General features: G+C 53.9%; 1 protein-coding gene across 5 annotated transcripts in view; it reads left to right on the top strand.

Annotated features, from left to right (window-relative positions):
• Positions 1–21,662, top strand: part of LOC135174358 (A-kinase anchor protein 8-like) — a 52,859-nt gene that overhangs the window by 18,162 nt on the left and 13,035 nt on the right. For 2 of the 5 annotated variants that reach the window (XM_064141623.1, XM_064141625.1), the window contains exons 5-12: positions 1,196–1,790; positions 3,882–4,026; positions 6,138–6,185; positions 10,626–10,722; positions 12,901–13,042; positions 15,279–15,372; positions 17,154–17,284; positions 18,493–18,588. In XM_064141623.1, coding sequence (XP_063997693.1) covers positions 1,196–1,790; positions 3,882–4,026; positions 6,138–6,185; positions 10,626–10,722; positions 12,901–13,042; positions 15,279–15,372; positions 17,154–17,284; positions 18,493–18,588 — 1,348 coding nt within the window. The other 3 variants (XM_064141627.1, XM_064141628.1, XM_064141626.1) reach the window with 3 other exon arrangements.

A 21,662-nucleotide genomic window follows, 5' to 3' on the forward strand; every position in this document is an offset into this window, starting at 1 on the left:
TGATTTCCATGACTCCATGATCCCATAACTCCATGATCACATGATCCATAATTAGATTCTGTGCTCAGTGACTCCATGATCCTTTGATTTCCATGACTCCATGATCCCATAACTCCATGATCCCATGACCCATAATTAGATTCCATGCTCAGTGCCTCCATGATCCTTTGATTTCCATGACTCCATGATCCCATCACTCCATGATCCCATGACCCATAATTTGATTCCATGCTCAGTGTCTCCATGATTCTTTGATTCCATGACTCCATGATCCCATAACTTCTTGATCCCATGACCCATAATTAGATTCCATGCTCAGTGCCTCCATGATCCTTTGATTTCCATGACTCCATGATCCCATAACTCCATGATCCCATGACCCATAATTAGATTCCATGCTCAGTGCCTCCATGATTCATTGATTCCATGACTCTGTGATCCCATAGCTCCATGATCCATAATTTGATTCCATGCTCAGTGCCTCCATGATCCTTTGATTTCCATGACTCCATGATCCCATAACTTCTTGATCCCATGACCCATAATTAGATTCCATGCTCAGTGCCTCCACGATTCTTTGATTCCATGACTCCATGATCCCATAATTTCTTGATCCCATGACCCATAATTAGATTCCATGCTCAGTGCCTCCATGATTCATTGATTCCATGACTCTGTGATCCCGTAGCTCCATGATCCATAATTTGATTCCATGCTCAGTGCCTCCACGACTCTTTGATTCCATGACTCCATGATCCCATAACTTCTTGATCCCATGATCCATAATTAGATTCTGTGCTCAGTGCCTCCATGATTCATTGATTCCATGACTCTGTGATCCCGTAACTCCATGATCCATAATTTGATTCCATGCTCAGTGCCTCCACGACTCTTTGATTCCATGACTCCATGATCCCATAACTTCTTGATCCCATGATCCATAATTAGATTCCGTGCTCAGTGCCTCCATGATTCATTGATTCCATGACTCTGTGATCCCGTAACTCCATGACCCATAATTAGATTCCATACTCAGTGCCTCCATGATTCTTTGTTTCCATAACTCCATGATCCATAATTCGATTCCATGCTCAGGGCCATCATGATCCTTCGATTCCCTAACTCCACAATTCCCTGATCCATGACTCTCTACCTCCCCAAGGCCCTCACCACTGCCTCTCCTCTCCTCCTCCAGCTCCTTCCGCTTCGAATCCTTCGACTCCTACGACTCCAGGTCCTCCCTGGGCGACCGCGACCTGTACCGCTCAGGCTACGACTACGGCGAGGGCGGCTCGGAGCGCTCCGACTCCTTCGGCCAGTTCGACTCCCGCCGCGACCAGGCCCGGCCGCGCGCCGCCAGCTACGGCCTGCTCCGCGCCCGCGCCCAGAGCCGCCTGCAGCCCCGCGGCCGCCTCAACACCGCCTTCAGCCGCCCGGAGCCCTTCATGGCCTCCTCCAACTCCGAGCGGCTCTCGACACGCTGGAACGACCTGAACTACATGGGGGGAGGGCGCGGGATGGGGAGCGCCGGCTCCGGCCGCCTGCCCTCTCTCTTCTCCCAAGCCCTGGTTCCTGACTACGGCGACTACGGAGACTACGGCGACTACGGCGACTATGGGGACTACGGCGACTACGGAGACTATGGAGACTACGGCGACTACGGAGACTACGGCATGATGGGGATGTCGGGCATGGGCATGGGGCGCTACGGGAACATGCCCTTCGGCATGGGCAGGCAACGCAACAGGGACAGGATGGGCACCGCGCCCTGGCAGATGAACACCATGGCGGTGAGTGGGGGGTGCCTGGCGCCTGGGGCAGCTTGGAGAACTTGGAAGTGCTTTGACCAAAGCAAAGTCCAAAGTCTTTAAGGTCATCAAGACCAAGCTCAACCCAGCACCACCATGGCCACCAAACCATGTCCCCTAAGGTCATCAAGGCCAAGCTCAACCCAACACCATCATAGCCACCAAACCATGTCCCCTAAGGTCATCAAGGCTGAGCTTAATCCATTGCTACCATGGCCACCAAACCATGTCCCTGTAGGTCATCAAGTCCAAGCTCAACCAAGCACCACCATGGCCACCAAACCATGTCCCCTAAGGTCATCAAGGCCAAGCTCAACCCAACACCATCATAGCCACCAAACCATGTCCCCTAAGGTCATCAAGGCTGAGCTTAATCCATTGCTACCATGGCTACCAAACCATGTCCCCTAAGGTCATCAAGGCCAAACTCAACCTAGCACCACCATGGCCACCAGACCATGTCCCCTAAGGTCATCAAGGCCAAACTCAACCTCGCACCACCATGGCCACCAAACCATGTCCTCTAAGGGCATCAAGTCCAAGCTCAACCCAACACCACCATGGCAACCAAACCATGTCCTCTAAGGTCATCAAGGCCAAACTCAACACCACTGTGGCCACCAAACCATGTCCCCTGAGGTCATCAAGGCCAAACTCAACCTAGCACCACCATGGCCACCAAACCATGTCCTCTAAAGTCATCAAGGCCAAGCTCAACCTAGCACCACCATGGCCACCAAACCATGTCCCCTAAGGTCATCAAGGCCAAACTCAACCTAGCACCACCATGGCCACCAAACCATGTCTCCAAAGGCCATGTTTACAAAATCCAAAGTCTTTGAGATCATCACATTCAAAATCTTTAAGGTGATCAAGTCCAAGCTTCACCCCAACACCTCCATGGCCTCTAAACCATGTCCCCTAAGACATCATCTGGCCCAACTACCAACCCAGCACCACCGTGGCCACCAAACTATGTCCCAAGCTGCCATGTCTGAAGTTGTCACCCTTGAGAGATTTTGATTCCTCCTGTGGGTTTTTGCTTGCCTTGGTGCTTGGGTTTCACTGCTGGGCTGAAGAGCAAAGGCCTTGGAGAAGAAGGAGTCAAAATTCCTGATATGTCCAATTGGAGATACAAAAACCTGCCTGGATAGAGCAAAGTGTCACCAGCTTTGTCCATAGACTCATGGAGTGGTTTGGGTTGGAGAAGACCTTTGAGGTCTTTAGGTCCAAGCCTTCACCTGACACTGCCAAGGCACCACCAAACCATGGCTCTCAGCACCACAGCTCCAGAGCTTTGAAGCCTTTCCAGGCATGGCAACTCCACCACTGCCCTGAGCAATCCTCAAGGGGCAGAAGTTGTTCCTTATGACCAACTTCAACCTGCCCTGGGGGTGCCTTGAGGCTGCTTCCTCTGCTGCCAGCCCTCAGGAGCAGAGGGTTCAGTCCCAGCTGGCTGCAGCCTCCTGGCTGTGAGCTGCAGAGGCCCAGAAGGGTTCCCCTCAGCCTTCCCCACCCCTATCTCCCTCAGCTGCTCCTCACAAGTTCTTCAGACCCTTCCCCTCCTCCTCCTCCAGAGCTTTCTCCTCCTCCTTCAGACACTTCTCCTCCTCTTTCTTCAGACCCTTCCCTTCCTCCGCTTCCAGACCCTTCCCCTGCTCCTCTTCCAGACCCTTCCCCTCCTCCGCTTCCAGACCCTTCCCCTCCTCCTCCTCCAGACCCTTCCCCTCCTCCTCTTCCAGACCCTTCCCCTCCTCCTCTTCCAGACCCTTCCCCTCCTCCTCCTCCAGACCCTTCCCTTCCTCCTCCTTCAGACCCTTCCCTTCTTCTTTATTCAGACCCTTTCCCTCCTCCTCCCTCAGACCCTTTCCCTCCTCCTCCAGACCCTTCCCCATCTTCCTTTGCTCTTCTCTGGCCACTCTCCAGCCCCTCAAGATCCTTCTTGGGCTGTCACCACCACTTGCTCCTTGGGAGAGGAGCCCAAACCCTGCCCTGATGTTCCATGAACCCAAACTCCTTCCTTGAGAAGGGATTTTTCCATCCTTCCTAACCAAACTCTTTCCTGTTCTGCAGCCCAAGAGAAGAGGCTTCCGGAACCGCTCCGGTGGCCGCGCGGAGGCCGAGGGCGGAGGCCGCAAGCGGAAGCAGTCGCAGAGCGGTGATGAACCTGAGAGCAAACAGGCCAAGAGTGACAGCGAGGGGGAGGACACCGAGAATGGTATGGGAGAGCCTCAGCCCCCACACAGCCACCTCAGCACACCTCCAGCTGCCTCTCAGCACCACAGCTGCAGGGCTTGGAGAGCCCTCTCCAGGCGTGGAGACTCCCCCACGGCCCTGGGCAGCCTGAGCCAGGCCTGCAAAAGCCTTTCAGTGAGGACTGCTCCTGGCCAACCTCAGCCTGCCCTAGGGGCACCTTTCAGGCTGCTTCCTCTGCTGCTGCCACTTGGGTGAAGACCTCAAAGGTTACACCCAAGCTCCTGGCAGGGAGCTGCAGAGAGCCAGAAGGGTTCCCCTTAGCCTCCTCTGCTGCAGCCTCAATGCCCCCAGCTCCCTCAGCTACTCCTCATACATTCTCCAGGCCCTTGTACTCCTCCAGATCCTTCTCCTCCTCCACAACCTTCTCTTCCTCCTAGAGACCCTTCTCCTCCTTCCTCCAGATCCTCCTCCTCTCCCTCCAGGTCCTTCTCCTCCTCCACAACCTTATCTTCCTCCTAGAGACCCTTCTCCTCCTTCCTCCAGATCCTCCTCCTCATCCTCCAGATCCTTCTCCTCCTCCTCCAAACCCCTCTCCTCCTCCTCCAGACCCTTCTCTTCCTCCTCCAAACCCATCTCCTCCTCCAGACCCTCCTCATTCTCCAGACCCTCCTCCTCCTCGTCCAGACCCCTCTCTTCCTCCTCCAGATGCTTCTCCTCCTTCCTCCAGATCCTTTTTCTTTTCCAGACTCTTCTTTTCCTCCTCCAGACCCTTCTCCAAACCCCTCTCTTTCTCCTCCAGACTCTCCTTCTTCTCTAGACCCTCCTCCTCCTCTTCCAGACGCTTCTCCTCCTCTTCCAGGACCCTTCCCCACCTTCTTTGCCCTTCTCTGGCCACTCTCCAGCCCCTCAATGTCCTTAGGTTAAGGGGCTCAAAACTGACCCCCAGAACTGAGGTGGACAGCCCAGGCTGGCAGCAGAGAATGACCACAGAGGGACCCCCATGAGTTGACTCTGATCCTTAATGAGGTTTTGAGTCATTAGCAAGTTAATTAAGGGTCGATTGGTGACCTCCTGGCTTGTGGAGCAGGAGAAAAGTCCACCCAACATGGCACAGTTGTCATGGAATGGGTTAGAAGGGACCTCTGGAGTGGAATCCTGGAATGGATTGGCTTAGAAGGGACCTCGAGGTGGAATGATGGAATGGGTTGGGTTAGAAGGGATCTTTGGAGAGGAATCATGGAATGGGTTGGGTTGGAAGGGACCTCCAGGTGGAATGATGGAATGGGTTGGGTTAGAAGGGCCCTCTGGAGGTGGAATGATGGAATGGGTTGGGTTAGAAGGGATCTCTGGAGTGGAATCATGGAATGGGTTGGGTTAGAAGGGACCTCTGGAGGAGGAATGATGGAATGGGTTGGGTTAGAAGGGATCTCTGGAGGTGGAATGATGGAATGGGTTGGGTTGGAAGGACCCTCTGGAGGTGGAATGATGGAATGGGTTGGGTTAGAAGGACCCTCTGGAGGTGGAATGATGGAATGGGTTGGGTTAGAAGGGATCTCTGGAGGTGGAATGATGGAATGGGTTGGGTTAGAAGGACCCTCTGGAGGTGGAATGATGGAATGGGTTGGGTTAGAAGGGATCTCTGGAGGTGGAATGATGGAATGGGTTGGGTTAGAAGGGATCTCTGGAGGTGGAATCCTGGAATGGGTTGGGTTGGAAGGACCCTCTGGAGGTGGAATGATGGAATGGGTTGAGTTAGAAGGGCCCTCTGGAGGTGGAATCCTGGAATGGGTTGGGTTAGAAGGGCCCTCTGGAGGTGGAATGATGGAATGGGTTGGGTTAGAAGGGATCTCTGGAGGTGGAATGATGGAATGGGTTGGGTTAGAAGGGCCCTCTGGAGGTGGAATCCTGGAATGGGTTGGGTTAGAAGGGACCTCTGGAGGTGGAATGATGGAATGGGTTGGGTTAGAAGGGCCCTCTGGAGGTGGAATGATGGAATGGGTTGGGTTGGAAGTGACTTCTAAAGCTCATCTTGCCCAACCTGCTGGTGGTCAGGAGAGACATCCCCAGGTAGAGCAGGGCCAGCAGAGCATGGTCCCCTGCAGCAGGTTGCTGAATGCTTTCTCCTTTGTGCAGCAGATGATGGTGAAGGAGAGGACAAGTCTGGAGATGAAGCTGACAAAGGTGTAAGTGGCCTCTGACCTCTGCAGCTTTGGGGCAAAAGTGGGAACCTTCAAGTGGGTTCCTCTGGGCTTTGTGAGCACCCTGAAGGTCAGAAGGTCTCAAACCCTCCTCAGGCCAACCTTGTGAGCCCACATTTTGTGCTCCTCAGCAGATTTGACCCCTTGGGCGGGCCTTTCTGGAGACCCTCTGCTACTGAGAGGCCTCCAAAGCTCTGGTGAGGGCCAGGGTGAGCTGTTCCTGGTGGGATGGGGGTCACTGCCCTTGGGTCTGCTCAGGACTGGGTCCAACTGGGTCCAACTGGTTCCAAAGCCCAGTGAGAATAACCCCAGGCTCTCCTTGTGCTCCTCTCTTCCAGGAGAACAGCAACTGGGACCATTTGGTGGAGGAAGGTTGAGTGTCACCACTCCTCTCACACCAGCTCCTGGATCAATCCTGCTTCAGATCCACCACAGTTGGAGTTTTGGGGTCAAAAACTTCTTGCTGTGACCTGAAGGCCTCCACCCTGCTTGGCTTCTGCTTGTGGGGCACCCAACTGTGCCACACTGGTCACCAGGGAGGTGCCAAGCTAGGCTGGGTCCCTCCATCCCTACATCTGAATGTTGGGTTTGGGTCATTGTCTTGCCCAACTTGGAGGACAGCAGTGAGGACATCTCAGCGTCACAGCAGGCAGAACAAAGCCACCAGCAGCTGGAAGAGCTTTCACTGGAGGCTTCGAGCCCTGAGCCAAACCTTGGCTTTTTGGGAGCTTCTCCAAACAATCTTGGGATCTTCAGAGCTGGAAAAGACCTCTTGAAGGCTTTGTCCGTGGTTATGAGGTCTTTTATCCATGGTTATGAGGTCTTCTCTGTGGTTAGGAGGTCTTGTCCATGGTTGTGAGGTCTTGTTCATGGTTATGAGGTCTTCTCTGTGGTTATGAGGTCTTGTCCATGGTTGTGAGGTCTTTTATCCATGGTTATGAGGTCTTCTCTGTGGTTATGAGGTCTTGTCCATGGTTGTGAGGTCTTGTTCATGGTTATGAGGTCTTGTCCATAGGTCTTCTCTGTGGTTATGAGGTCTTGTCCATGGTTATGAGGTCTTTTATCCATGGTTATGAGGTCTTCTCTGTAGTTAGGAGGTCTTGTCCATGGTTGTGAGGTCTTTTATCCATGGTTATGAGGTCTTCTCTGTGGTTATGAGGTCTTGTCCATGGTTGTGAGGTCTTGTTCATGGTTATGAGGTCTTGTCCATAGGTCTTCTCTGTGGTTATGAGGTCTTGTCCATGGTTATGAGGTCTTTTATCCATGGTTATGAGGTCTTCTCTGTAGTTAGGAGGTCTTGACCATGGTTATGAGGTCTTGTCCATGATTATGAGGTCTCCTCTGTGGTTATGAGGTCTTGTCCATGGTTTTGAGATCTTGTCCATGGTTATGAGGTCTTGTCCATAGTTATGAGGTCTCCTCTCCATGATTATGAGGTCTTCTCTGTGGTTATGAGATCTTGTCCATGGTTGTGAGGTCTTCTCTGTGGCTGTGAGGTCTTTTGTCTGTAGGTATGAGGTCTTGTCCATGGTTATGAGGTCTTCTCTGTGGTTATGAGGACTCCTGTCCATAGTTTTGAGGTCTAGTCTGTGGTTTTGAGGTCTTCTTTGTGGTTATGAGGACTCCTGTCCATAATTTTGAGGTCTAGTCTGTGGTTTTGAGGTCTTCTCTGTGGTTATGAGGTCTCCTGTCCATGGTTACGAGGTCTTCTCTGTGGTTATGAGGTCTCCTGTCCATGGTTATGAGGTCTTCTCTGTGGTTATGAGGTCTCCTGTCCATAGTTTTGAGGTCTAGTCTGTGGTTTTGAGGTCTTCTCCATGGTTTTGAAGTCTTCTTTGTGGTTATGAGGTCTTCTGTCCATGGTTATGAGGTCTTCTGTCCATGGTTATGAGGTCTACTCCATGCTTGTGAGGTCTTCTCCATGACTCTCAGACCCTAAATCCCAGCAGCACCTCCTAGGTGAGGTTGCAGCTCACTTCTGTCTCCTTGCAAGGAAATTTGGCTTCTTCAAGAGGAGAAGCATCAAAGCTGCTTCTTGGCCAGCCCCAGAAGCAGCAGGATCATCCACTTGGAGCTTGGAGAAGACCTCTGAAGATCCTCAAGTCCAATCAGGAGCATCTCCTGGAGCAGTCCAACTTTGATTCAGTCTCAAAGCCACCTCAGATCATTTTGAGTTGAGGTTCTCAGTTGCATCAACCCCTACTTGGTGCTTTCTGGGGTTGGGTGATTGGGGGGAAGGAAACCACATTGGGAGAGCTTTGGGTGCTGCTTTTGGGTCACTTGGAGCTGCTGCTGCCCCTCTGCTGTGCCCCTGCCAGGGCCAGGTGGGGGCTGCCCAGCTGCAGAGCCCAGCAGCTGCTGGAGGGAGCCCAGCAGAGCTTGAGGAGATGCTGAGGGCACCTCTGGGTGCTGCTGGGGCTGCGGAGCCTGCAGGAGAGCAGCCCCAGAGGGCATCTGCTCTGTGCTGGGGGTTGGAGGGGCATGAGGATGAGGCTGGGCACTGCTGAGTGGTGCCCAGAGCTGTGCCAAGGGGCAGCAAGTGGGAGGCAGGAGGTGGCAGCAGGAGCAAGCTCTTGGCTTGGAGGGTTGAGAGCCCTCAGAGAGGTTCTGGAGTCTCCTGAGGAGAGCTTCCAGCCCCAGCTGCTCACTGAGCTCCTGGGCGCCTTGCTGGGCATGAACCTCCTGGAACAGCACCTGCAGATGATGTAGATGAGCTCCAGAGGTCCCTTTCTTGGTCCCACCACATTGGGATTGGGAATTCTTGGATTCTGGTTTTCCTTTCCCAAGCATTCCAAAGGGATTCTGAAGAGAGCCCTCCAAAGCCACCCCAAGAGGCAGAGCTGCTGCTGGAGCATCTCTGCTGGGCTCTGAGCTTCCTTGAGGAGCATTTTCAGCCTCAGCTGTGGAATGAGCAGAAAGAAAAGGAGAATTTTGGGAAGAAAACTTTGGGAAGGATACTTGGGAGTAGCCATGGGAAGGTCCTGGAGCCTGGAAGAGGAGGAGTTGGGATGGACAACTGCTGGAGAGTTTGGGAAGAGGCAGGTGGAAGCTTGTGGAGGAAGCTGGAGAACACCTGGAGACCAGAAGAGCTTTGGAGCTCCTGGAGCTGGTGGGATCCAGATGGATTCCGATGGGATTCCAATGGGATTCTGATGGATTCTGATGGGATTCCAGTGGATTGTGGTGGATTCTGATGGTTTCTGGTGGGGATTAAATGGAATCTGATGGATTCTGGTGGAATTCTGATGGAATGTTGCTGGATTCTGGTGGAATTCTCATGGTTTCTAATGGAATCAGATGGTTTTTGATGGAAGTCTGAAGGAAGTCTGATAGGATCTGCTGGATTCCACTGGAATCAGATGGATTTCATTGGAATTTTGATGGCTTCTGATGGGATCTGCTGGATTCTGATGGAATGCTGATGGGTTTTAATGCAATCAGTTGTGTTCTGATGGAATTCTGATGGGATTTGATGGATTCTGATGAGTTCTGATGGAATCAGATGGATTTTAATGGAATTTTGTTGGGATCTGATGGATTCTGCTGGATTCAAGTGGAATTTTGATGGATTCTGATGGAATTTTGATGGGATCTGATGGATTCTGATGGAATTTTGATGGGATCTGATGGATTCTGCTGGATTCTAATGGAATTTTAATGGGTTGTGATGGAATTCTGATGGGATCTGATGGATTCTGATGGATTCAAGTGGAATTTTGATGGATTATGATGGGATTTTGATGAATCTGATGGATTCTAATGGAATTCTAATGTGTTCTGATGGAATCAGATGGATTCTAATGGGATTTTTATGGGAACTGCTGGGTTCTGCTGGCTTCTGCTGGAATTCTGATGTGTTCTGATGGAACCAGATGGATTCTAATGGGATTCTGATGGGATCTGCTGGGTTCTGCTGGCTTCTGCTGGAATTCTGATGTGTTCTAATGGAACCAGATGGATTCTGATGGGATTCTGATGGGATCTGCTGGGTTCTGCTGAATTCTGCTGGAATTCTGATGTGTTCTGATGGAACCAGATGGATTCTAATGGGATTCTGATGGGATCTGCTGGGTTCTGCTGGATTCTGCTGGAATTCTGATGCGTTCTGATGGAACCAAATGGATTCTAATGGGATTCTGATGGGATCTGCTGGAATTCTGATGTGTTCTGATGGAACCAGATGGATTCTAATGGGATTCTAATGGGATCTGATGGGTTCTGCTGGAATTCTAATGTGTTCTGATGGAACCAGATGGATTCTAATGGGATTCTGATGGGATTCTGATGGGATCTGATGGGTTCTGCTGGATTCTGCTGGAATTCTGATGTGTTCTGATGGAATCAGATGGATTCTAATGGGATTCTGATGGGATCTTGATGGAAATCTGATGGAATTTTGATGGCTTCTTTCTCCCCCCCTCAGCCTCTGGAGATGGCTGTGAGGATGATGATGAGGAGATGAAGAAGAAGAGGGAGAAGCAGCGGAGAAGAGATCGGATGCGCGACCGTGCCATGGACAGGTGAGAGCAGAGCAGATCCCTGTGGCTTCTACTACAGCTTTACTATCTACAGGAGGAAGAAGCAGTTGCTGGTTGACCCCTGGGGGTTCTACTACAGCTTTGCTATGTCCAAGGCCAAGTAAATCCTTGGGTTTCTTCTGTGTGTGTCCTACTATGGATTTACTCTGTCCTAGAGGAGAGTAAATCCTTGTGGGTTAATCTACTACAGCTTTACTATGGCCAAGAAAAAGAAGTAGCTGCTGGTTGTCCCCATGGGTGCTACTACAGGTTCACTTTGTCTTGGAGAAAGTAAATCCCTGTGGATTCTACTGCAGCTTTACTTTGTTCAAGACAAGTAGATGCTGGTCGATCCATGTGCGCTCTACTACAGGTTTACTCTGTCCCAGAGGAAGTAAATCCCTGTGGGTTAATCTGTGAGGGGTTCTACTACAGTTCTACTCTGTTCAAGACAAAGAAGTAGGTGCTGGTTGGTGCCTGTGGGCTCTACTATAGCTTTACTACCTCCAGGAGGAAGAAGCAGCTGCTGGTTAATCTCCATGGGTTTCTACTATGGAATTACTTTGTCCAGGGTTAATCTCTGTGGATTTTACTACAGTTTTACTCTGTCCAAAACAGAGTAGATCCCTGGGGATTAATCTGTGGGAGCTCTACTACATTTTTACTCTATCCAAAACAAAGTAGATCCCTGGGGATTAACCTGTGGGAGCTCTACTACAGTTTTACTCTATCCAAAACGAAGTAGATCCCTGGGGATTAATCCATGGGAGCTCTACTACAGCTTTACTCTATCCAAGACAAAGTAGATCCCTGTAGATTAGTTAACCCCTTTGGATTTGACTGCAGGTTTATTTCATCCAATACAAAAGTAGATCCTTCTGAGTTATTCCATGAGAGATCTACTACACTTTTACTCTGTCTGAAACAAAGTAGATCCCTGTGGATTAATTCATGGGAGATCTACTACACTTTTACTCTGTCTAAAACAAAGTAGATCCCTGTGGATTAATTCATGGGAGATCTACTACACTTTTACTCTGTCTAAAACAAAGTAGATCCCTGTGGATTAATCCTTGTGAGCTCCACTACAGCTTTATCTAAGACAAAGTAGATCCCTGTGGATTATTCCATGGGAGTTCTACTACACTTTAAAACAAAGTAGATCCCTGTGGATTAATCCATGGCAGCTCTACTGCAGCTTTACTCCAGCCAAGACAAAGTAGATCCCTGTGGATTAATCCATGGCAGCTCTACTGCAGCTTTACTCCAGCCAAGACAAAGTAGATCCCTGTGGATTAATCCATGGCAGCTCTACTGCAGCTTTAGTCCAGCCAAGACAAAGTAGATCCCTGTGGATTAATCCATGGCAGCTCTACTGCAGCTTTACTCCAGCCAAGACAAAGTAGATCCCTGTGGATTAATCCATGGCAGCTCTACTGCAGTTTTAGTCCAGCCAAGACAAAGTAGATCCCTGTGGATTAATCCATGGCAGCTCTACTGCAGCTTTACTCTATCCAAGACAAAGTAGATCCCTGTAGATTAGTTAACCCCTTTGGATTTGACTGCAGGTTTATTTCATCCAATACAAAAGTAGATCCTTCTCAGTTATTCCATGAGAGATCTACTACACTTTTACTCTGTCTAAAACAAAGTAGATCCCTGTGGATTAACCCATGTGAGCTCCACTACAGCTTTATCTAAAACAAAGTAGATCCCTGTGGATTATTCCATGGGAGTTCTACTACACTTTAAAACAAAGTAGATCCCTGTGGATTAATCCATGGCAGCTCTACTGCAGCTTTACTCCAGCCAAGACAAAGTAGATCCCTGTGGATTAATCCATGGCAGCTCTACTGCAGTTTTAGTCCAGCCAAGACAAAGTAGATCCCTGTGGATTAATCCATGGCAGCTCTACTGCAGCTTTACTCCAGCCAAGACAAAGTAGATCCCTGTGGATTAATCCATGGCAGCTCTACTGCAGCTTTACTCCAGCCAAGACAAAGTAGATCCCTGTGGGTTTTACTACAGCTTTACTCTGTGGGTTACTCCCTGTGGCTTCTGCAGCCCCAAGCAGGCTGGGCCCTGGTGGCTGTCAGAGGACAGCAGGAGGGAGCTGGGGAGGGCCTGGCTCTGGAGCTCCTGCTGGAGCTGATCCGGCGCCTCCCGGGAATGCTCCCCCAGGATCCAGTTTGCCTGCTCCGTCTGCAAGTTCCGCAGCTTCGAGGAGGAGGAGATCCAGAAGCACCTCCAGAGCAAGTTCCACAAGGAGACCTTGCGCTACATTGGCACCAAGCTGCCCGACAAGACCGTGGAGTTCCTGCAGGTGGGAGCTGCCTGGCACGGCCTGGAGCAGCCTGGAGTGGCCAGGATGGGGCTGGGAGGGCCTGGAGCAGCTTGGAGTGGCCAGGATGGGGCTGGGAGGGCCTGGAGCAGCCTGGAGTGGCCAGGATGGGGCTGGGAGGGCCTGGAGCAGCTTGGAGTGGCCAGGATGGGGCTGGGAGGGCCTGGAGCAGCTTGGAGTGGCCTGGATGGGGCTGGGAGGGCCTGGAGCAGCCTGGAGTGGCCAGGATGGGGCTGGGAGGGCCTGGAGCAGCTTGGAGTGGCCAGGATGGGGCTGGGAGGGCCTGGAGCAGCTTGGAGTGGCCAGGATGGGGCTGGGAGGGCCAGGAGCAGCTTGGAGTGGCCAGGATGGGGCTGGGAGGGCCAGGAGCAGCTTGGAATGGCCAGGATGGGGCTGGGAGGGCCAGGAGCAGCTTGGAGTGGCCAGGATGGGGCTGGGAGGGCCAGGAGCAGCTTGGAGTGGCCAGGATGGGGCTGGGAGGGCCTGGAGCAGCTTGGAATGGATCATGTTGGCAGGGTCTGGAGCAGCTTGGAGTGGCCAGGATGGGGCTGAGAGGGCCTGGAGCAGCTGGAGGGGGGCAGGGGCAGGTTGGCAGGGCTAGGAGCAGCTTGGAGTGGCCAGGATGGGGCTGGGAGGGCCTGGAGCAGCTGGAGGGGGGCAGGGGCAGGTTGGCAGGGCTAGGAGCAGCTTGGAGTGGCCAGGATGGGGCTGGGAGTGCCAGGAGCAGCTTGGAATGGCCAGGATGGGGCCGGGAGGGCCTGGAGCAGCTGTGGGGGAGTGGGGGGCAGGGGCAGGTTGGCAGTGCCAGCATCAGGTTGAGAGAGCCAAGATTGAGTTGGGAGAGCCAGGAGCAGTTAGGGGTGGGCAGGATCAAGCTGGGAGGGCCAGGAGCAGGTTGGGAGGTCTGCAAGGGTCAGGAGGGCCAGGATCAGATTGGGATGGGCAGGATCAGGTTGGGAGGGCCAGGATAGGGTCGGGGATGGGCAGGATCAGTTGGGGATGGGCAGGATCAGGTTGGGAGGGCCAGGATAGGGTTGGGGATGGGCAGGATCAGGTTGGGAGGGCCAGGATAGGGTTGGGATGGGCAGGATCAGGTTGGGAGGACCAGGATAGGGTAGGGGATGGGCAGGATCAGGTTGGAAGGGCCAAGATAGGGTTGGGATGGGCAGGATCAGGTTGGGAGGGCCAGGATAGGGTTGGGATGGGCAGGATCATTTTGGATTGCAAGGATCATTCTAGGATTCCCAGGATTAGATTGGGATGTTCCAGGCAGAGTTTGGGATTACTCAAGCACAGTTTGGGATTTCCAGGGTGATGTTGGCAGTTTTGAGCCTGCACTGTGGCTTTCCAGGCTGAGTTTGGGATTGTTGAGGGTGAATTTAGTATTTCCAGGCTGGATTTGGGACTTTTCTGGCTGCTTTTGGGATCATTCAGGCTGCTGGGGCTGTGGAACCTGCAGGAAAGCAGCTCCAGAGGGCATCTGCTCTGTGCTGGGGTTTGGGGGGCATGAGGATGGGGCTGGGCACTGCTGAGTGGTGCCCAGAGCTGTGCCAAGGGGCAGCAAGTGGGAGGCAGGAGGTGCCCTGAGCAGCAGCTGCTTGGCTTGGAGGGTGCCAGGCCTGGAGCAGCTGCCCAGAGAGGTTGTGGAGTCTCTTTGTGTGCAGAGCTTCCAATGCCAGCTGCCCCCTGGGCACTCCTGGGCACCCTGCTGGCCTGGCAGAGCTCCAGAGGTCCCTTCCCAGGTGCCCAGGCTGGCATTTGGGGTGCCCTGAAGCTGTGCTCTTGGTGGGTGCTGCTGTGGCTGTGGAGCCTGCAGGAGAGCAGCCCCAGAGGGCATCTGCTCTGTGCTGGGGGTTGGAGGGGCATGAGGCTGGGGCTGGGCACTGCTGAGTGGTGCCCAGAGCTGTGCCAAGGGGCAGCAGGTGGGAGGCAGGAGGTGGCAGCAGGAGCAAGCTCTTGGCTTGGAGGGTTGAGAGCCCTCAGAGAGGTTCTGGAGCCTCCTCCTGAGGAGAGCTTCCAATGCCAGCTGCCTGTTGGGCACTCCTGGGCACTCTGCTGTGGGCACCCTGCTGGGCTGGCAGAGCTCCAGAGCTTCTTGCCCACCTCTCCATGCTGAGATTTGGTGGGGAAATGCCCTGTGGATTCTCCCTGGGGATCCTTTCCCTGTGGGATCTGCTGCCTGGGGGAGCTGGAGGCCATGGAGTGCTGTCCCCTGCAGGAGTACATCGTCAACAGGAACAAGAAGATCGAGAAGCGGCGCCAGGAGCTGACGGAGAAGGAGGGCACCAAGCAGAAACCAGACCCCTTCAAGGGTGAGTAGCTGTGCCCAGGGCAAGGAACTGCCTCAAGGGGAACCCAAAAATAACCAAACTGCTCCAAAAATGAAGGATTTGAGCACTTTGGCCTCAGGCTCTGGGTGGCTTTTGGTCACCGTGTCCCAAAGTGCAGGTAGATGACATCCGAGGCCCTTCCCTTGCCCACTGATGTTTGGTCAGGCAAGATTTGCCCTTGCTGGGTTCTGCAGTCTCCTCCTCATCCTCTCTGGGCCTTCCCTCACCATCTTGCTTCCTCTTTCAACGTTGGTGGGATCTGCTTTGGAGCAGAACATTTCACCTCCCTGTCTTAAGCCACCCAAGGGATTGAGTTTGTCTCTGGAAGGAAATTGGGTGTTAGAGGAAGACCTTGGCCATGGCATGGTCCTCAAGGAGGGTCAAGGGTGGCATTGAGCAGCCACATGCCCCATTGGGGAGGACTTGAGGCATTCAGGTGATACCAGGCTGGGTGGGAGGTTTTGCTGCTGGAGGCATCTTGCCAGGCTGGAGCCATGGGGTGAGGGTCACCAAGGTCAACAGTTGGGACCTGCACTTGGGACTCACCAAGCCCATGGAGGCCCCAGGCTAGGGGCAGAGTGAGCTGGAAAGTGTCTGGTGGGAAAGGCCTTGGAGGGATTAGAGTTGGGCAAGTAGGGCACCAGCAGCCTGGCCTGGAGCAGTCCTTCTGGACTGGGGGCACTGTGGAGGCCACCCCTGGGGTGCTGAGGTCAGTGTTGGGCCCCTCAGCCCAAGAAGGAGCTGGAGAGTGGCCAGAGAAGGGCAAAGGAAAGTGGGAAAGGGTCTGGAGAATTTGTGAGGAGCAGCTGAGGGAGCTGTGGGGGTTGAGGCTGCAGCAGAGGAGGCTGAGGGGAGCCCTTGTGGGGCTCTGCAGCTCCCTGGCAGGAGGCTGCAGCCAGCTGGGGCTGAGCCCTGTGCTGCTGAGGGCTGGCAGCAGAGGAAACAGCCTGAAGGTGCCCCCAGGGCAGGCTGAGGTTGGCCAGGAGCAGAAATGACTCTGAGCTGGAAGTTAGGAGTCTCTGAGCTGGAAGTTAGGACTCTGAGCTTGAAGTTAGGACTGAGCTGGAAGTTAGGAGTGTGTGAGCTTGAAGTTAGGACTCTGAGCTTGAAGTTAGGAGTGTGTGAGCTGGTAGTTAGGATTCTGAGCTTGAAGTTAGGACTCTGAGCTTGAAGTTAGGACTCTGAGCTGGTAGTTAGGACTCTGAGCTTGAAGTTAGGACTCTGTGAGCTGGAAGTTAGGACTCTGAGCTGGAAGTTAGGAGTCTGTGAGCTGGAAGTTAGGAGTCTGAGCTGGAAGTTAGGAGTCTGTGAGCTGGAAGTTAGGAGTCTGAGCTGGAAGTTAGGAGTCTGTGAGCTGGAAGTTAGGAGTCTGAGCTGGAAGTTAGGAGTCTGTGAGCTGGAAGTTAGGACTCTGAGTTTGAAGTTAGGAGTGTGTGAGCTGGTAGTTAGGACTCTGAGCTTGAAGTTAGGACTCTGAGCTGGTAGTTAGGACTCTGAGCTTGAAGTTAGGACTCTGTGAGCTGGAAGTTAGGACTCTGAGCTGGAAGTTAGGAGTCTGTGAGCTGGAATTTAGGACTCTGAGCTGGAAGTTAGGACTCTGAGCTGGAAGTTAGGACTCTGAGCTGGAAGTTAGGACTCTGAGCTTGAAGTTGGGACTCTGAGCTTGAAGTTTGGTCTCTGTGAGCTTGAAGCTGGGACTCTGTGAGCTGGGAAGGTCTCTCCAAGGCTGTCTGTTCCACCCCTCTGTGCTGCTGTCCCTGCAGGCATTGGGCAGGAGCACTTCTTCAAGAAGATCGAGGCTGCTCACTGCATGGCCTGTGACATGCTGATCCCTGCCCAGAGCCACCTGCTCCAGAGGCACCTCCGCTCCGCCGACCACAACCGCAACCGCAGGGTGAGCAGCTCCCATCCTCCCCCCCGCAGCTTCCCCTTGCCCAGCAGGCCCAGGGGATGTCTCCAGGCTTCAGCTTCATCTGCACCTTCCACAACCTCCTCCTGTACTCTGGGATCCCACCAAGACACAAAGCTGCTGAGCAGTGAGCTCGGGAGGGTTGTGAGGTGCTGAGGCCACTTCTCTTTGATGGCTTCATCCATGATCCATAGGAGAGCATCGGAGCACCCTCAGGAGATCTGGAGATGGCAGCAAGCTGGGTGGGATGTTGAGCTGCTGGAGGGTTTGGAGGTTCTCCAGAGGGATCTTGACCAGGCTGGAGCTGTGGGGTGAGGGCAGTGGGATGAGAGTCACCAAGGACAAGTTTTGGGTCCCACTAAGCCCCCATGGAGGCTCTAGTCTGGGGGCACAGTGGCTGGAAAGTGCCTGGTAGGAAAAGCCTTGGGGGGTTGGAGAGCAGCCAGCAGTGCCCAGGTGGCCAAGGTCACCAGCAGACTGGCCTGGAGCAGCCATGGTGTGGGCAAAACAGTGGGGCAAGGATTGTCCCCCTGCACTGGGGGCACTGGGGAGGGCACCTCTGGAGTGCTGGGGTTAGGTTTGGGCCCCTCAGGCCAAGAAGGACATTGAGAAGCTGAAGAGTGGCCAGAGAAGGGCAAAGGAAAGTGGGAAAGGGTCTGGAGAAGAAGGGAAGGGTCTGGAGCAGTTGTGAGGAGCAGCTGAGGGAGCTGTGGGGTTGAGGCTGCAGCAGAGGAGGCTGAGGGGAGCCCTTGTGGGGCTCTGCAGCTCCCTGGCAGGAGGCTGCAGCCAGCTGGGGCTGAGCCCTGTGCTGCTGAGGGCTGGCAGCAGAGGAAGCAGCCTGAAGGTGCCCCCAGGGCAGGCTGAGGTTGGCCAGGAGCAGAAATGTCCTCCCTGAAGGGCTTGGTGAGGCCTGGCCCAGGCTGCCTGGCCCAGCCATGGAGGTGCTCCCAAGCCCTGCAGCTGTGCTGCTGAGTGCTGTGGCTTGGTGGTGCCCTGAGGCACTGCTGGCTGAAGGCTTAGACTCAATGATCCCAGAGGTCTTCTCCAACCAAAGCAATTCTGCTGTGATTCTTTTAGGGATGATTTGTGGGATCGGAGATGAAGCCTTGAGGAGGAGAAGGAGGAGGAGGAGGAACAGGAGCTCCTCATCTCCTCTCTTCCCTGCTTGCCCTCACTGTTGGCTTCCCTTGCAGATGGCTGCAGAGCAGTTCAAGAAGACCAGCCTGCACGTGGCCAAGAGTGTCCTCAACAACAAACACATCGTGAAGATGCTGGAGAAATACCTCAAGGTGAGTGCAGGAGAAGACTTTCGGTGCCTGGTGCCGCCCGGAGCCGCCTCTCGCCGCCGGGGACCTCCACGGGATGAAGTGGAGCTTCCACTCCATAAGCTTTTAAAACCCTCCAGGTGGTGCCTTCGGTTTCCTTCTTGGTGGCTTCTCCACCACTTCTCCAGGTTCCTTCTCCTCTCTGTTTGCTTTGGTTTCACCCTCAGAGGCCCTCCCGGGCGCGCGGGGATCCGTGCGGCGGCCAAGCCGGAAGCATCGGGACCTAGCCAGAGGAGCTCCCCAAGTTCTCCAAAGCCACCCGTGGAGGTGTGGCCTTTGGAAAGGTGTTGGGGGACACCCGCCAGGATCTCCCCCTCCCCCCCTCCCCCCTCAAGAAGTGCAGGGGGAAGCAGCACCTTGGGTCGGGAAGTCACCGCTTGAATCCCAACGGGATCGGATCCGCCGGGAGCGGCTCTGGGAGGGAGGAATTTTGTCCCCGTGGAGCTCTGTGGAGCTCGACCAAGAGGTGGTTGCATCCCATTCCCAAATCCTCCTTAGTCCCTGCACCCCTTTTCCCTCCTCATCCCTTGGGAAGTGGCAGAGACCACCCCGGCCGATCGACGGAGCAAGCAGGAGAGGTGAGGGTAGGGTTGGTTTTAATCCCAAAGCAGCCTTTGGAAGGCCAGGAAGAAGCCTTGGAACTGCAGAGGATTGGGTGGGATCCGTGCGGGATCCGTCCGGGGTTGTCCGCGCGGTTCCGGAGGCGGCATCCGAGGGAAGGTCTCAAACCTCCCTCTGCCGAGCGAAGAGGAGAGAGCAAAAAACACCCTGAAGCTCTTTGGCTCTGGGAATCCAGGAATGGTCCCAGGATCCAGCAGGAGAAGTCCTTGGTTGCCCATCCCAGCAGACACAAGGGCAGGCAGATGCCTTCACCCTTCCCACGCGGCGGGGAGCAGAGTTTTGTCCCCTCCTCCCTTTTTTGTCCCACCAACGTCACCTGCTTTAGGCTTTCGTTTTTGCCTGCCCAAGCTGTGCCAAAAATCTGAGCCAAATCAGTCAAAAACCCAAACAAAACCCCAGCCAAAGCACAAATCCTGGGATTCCACCCCTGGTGGGGGCCAGAGAACTTTGGAGCCGGGAGCCTCATCCCTCCACCCGGCCTCTCATACACGTTGAGCAAGAGGGGTGAACCCCCTGCGGTACCCCACGGGGAGAGCAGCGAGGTGCAAACCTCCAGCAGCTCTTTACTAAAAGCAAAACCATCAAAACTTCTAAATCCCCTAAAAAAAAAACCAAAACCAAAACCAAACCAAAACCAACCTAAAATAACCCCAAAAACAAACAAACAAACCCAACCCCCCAGGCTGGGAACCACTCAAGTGCAACTCCATCTACCCCTGCCAGGGTCCGCAGGCACGGCCACAGCTCCTCCTGATCAACGGTATCAAAGGCTGCCGGCAGCTCTAAATGAATCCGAGCCCAGGAGGAGATCTTCAGCTCCATCCCACCAAGGCTTCTGCTCCGTATCATTCCCAAGGTGGCAAAATCCAAGGCTGTGAAAAGGGGTGGAGGAAAATCTGGAGGATTTCAGGTAATTCCCAGAGCCGCCAACGCCCCAAAACCGAACCAAAAGAAAGCACCAAAGCTAAAAGCTTCTCTCCCCCCTCCAAAGAGCGGGAGGAGATGGATTAGTTCCTTAAGGAAGACTTGGCCTCATCAAGAGATGAGGTCTTGCTCGTTGGCCTCATGATTCCTCCTTGGAGGGATGGCAGGAACAGCCTTGCCCTTCCCAAAGGAAGCCTTGGCAGATAACCACCACGAGTGGAGTGGATCTCCACCACGAGTGGACCTCCACCAAGAGTGGGCACTACCACAAGTGGACCTCCACCAAGAGTGGATACTACCACAAGTGGACCTCCACCAAGAGTGGATACTCCCACAAGTGGACCTCCACCAAGAGTGGACTCCACTACGAGTTAACCTCCACCAAGAGTGGACCTCCACCAAGAGTGGATACTCCCACAAGTGGACCTCCACCAAGAGTGGACTCCACTACGAGTTAACCTCCACCAAGAGTGGACCTCCACCAAGAGTGGATACTCCCACAAGTGGACCTCCACCAAGAGTGGACTCCACTACGAGTTAACCTCCACCACGAGTGGACCTCCACCAAGAGTGGATACTCCCACAAGTGGACCTCCACCAAGAGTGGACTCCACTACGAGTTAACCTCCACCAAGAGTGGATACTCCCACAAGTGGACCTCCACCAAGAGTGGACTCCACTATGAGTTAACCTCCACCAAGAGTGGACCTCCACCACTAGAGTGGACTTCACCTCCCTCTGGTCGCTTTGACCGGCGATTGACGGACGTTGAGGTCCAAGAATCGCGAGGCAGCCGAGTGAAGCTGTGTCAGATACCACCATGAGTGGGTCCCACCACCATGAGTGGGTCCCTCCACCATGAGTGGACCTCCACCAAGATGGAAGGTGGACTTCACCTTCCTCCCCCACTCCCCCCCAATGGCTTTGGCTGGCGATTGATGGACACTGAGGTCCAAAGAATCGCGAGGTACCCGAGGGAAGCTGTGTCAGATACCACCACGAGTGGATCCACCACCACGAGTGGATCCTCCACCACGAGTGGATCCTCCACCACAAGTGGACTCCACCACAAGTGGACTTCACCACCCCTGGTCACTTTGACCAGTGTTGGACAGATGTTGAGGTCCAAGAATGGCGAGGTAGAGGTCGTGACCCTCAGCCAGAGAAGATGAACGTTGAGGTTTCTCCTCCATCCTGCATGGATCTTCTGGCCAAGCCTGCTCTGAGTCCCAGGGTTAAGGCTGGGAGGGGGACAGCAACAAAAGAGCAGAAAGGGAAGTTCTGGAAAGCTTTTGGGTTGTTTTTTTTTCCTGCTGTCTGGAAAATTCGATCCTCTCTCCGCCCGCCGCGGTCGATCAGGTCCAGGAGAGGTCTCTGCCAACGTGAGGTGGGCAAAAACCCCCCCAAAAAAAGGGGTTTTTGGAGCATGGTTTGTCCTGGGATCGCAGCCCAAGGGTCTGGGGATGATTCTGAGCCAAGTGTGACCCTCCTGG

Source organism: Pogoniulus pusillus, unplaced genomic scaffold (assembly GCF_015220805.1).
Source record: "Pogoniulus pusillus isolate bPogPus1 unplaced genomic scaffold, bPogPus1.pri scaffold_62_arrow_ctg1, whole genome shotgun sequence".
Lineage (NCBI taxonomy): Eukaryota > Metazoa > Chordata > Aves > Piciformes > Lybiidae > Pogoniulus > Pogoniulus pusillus.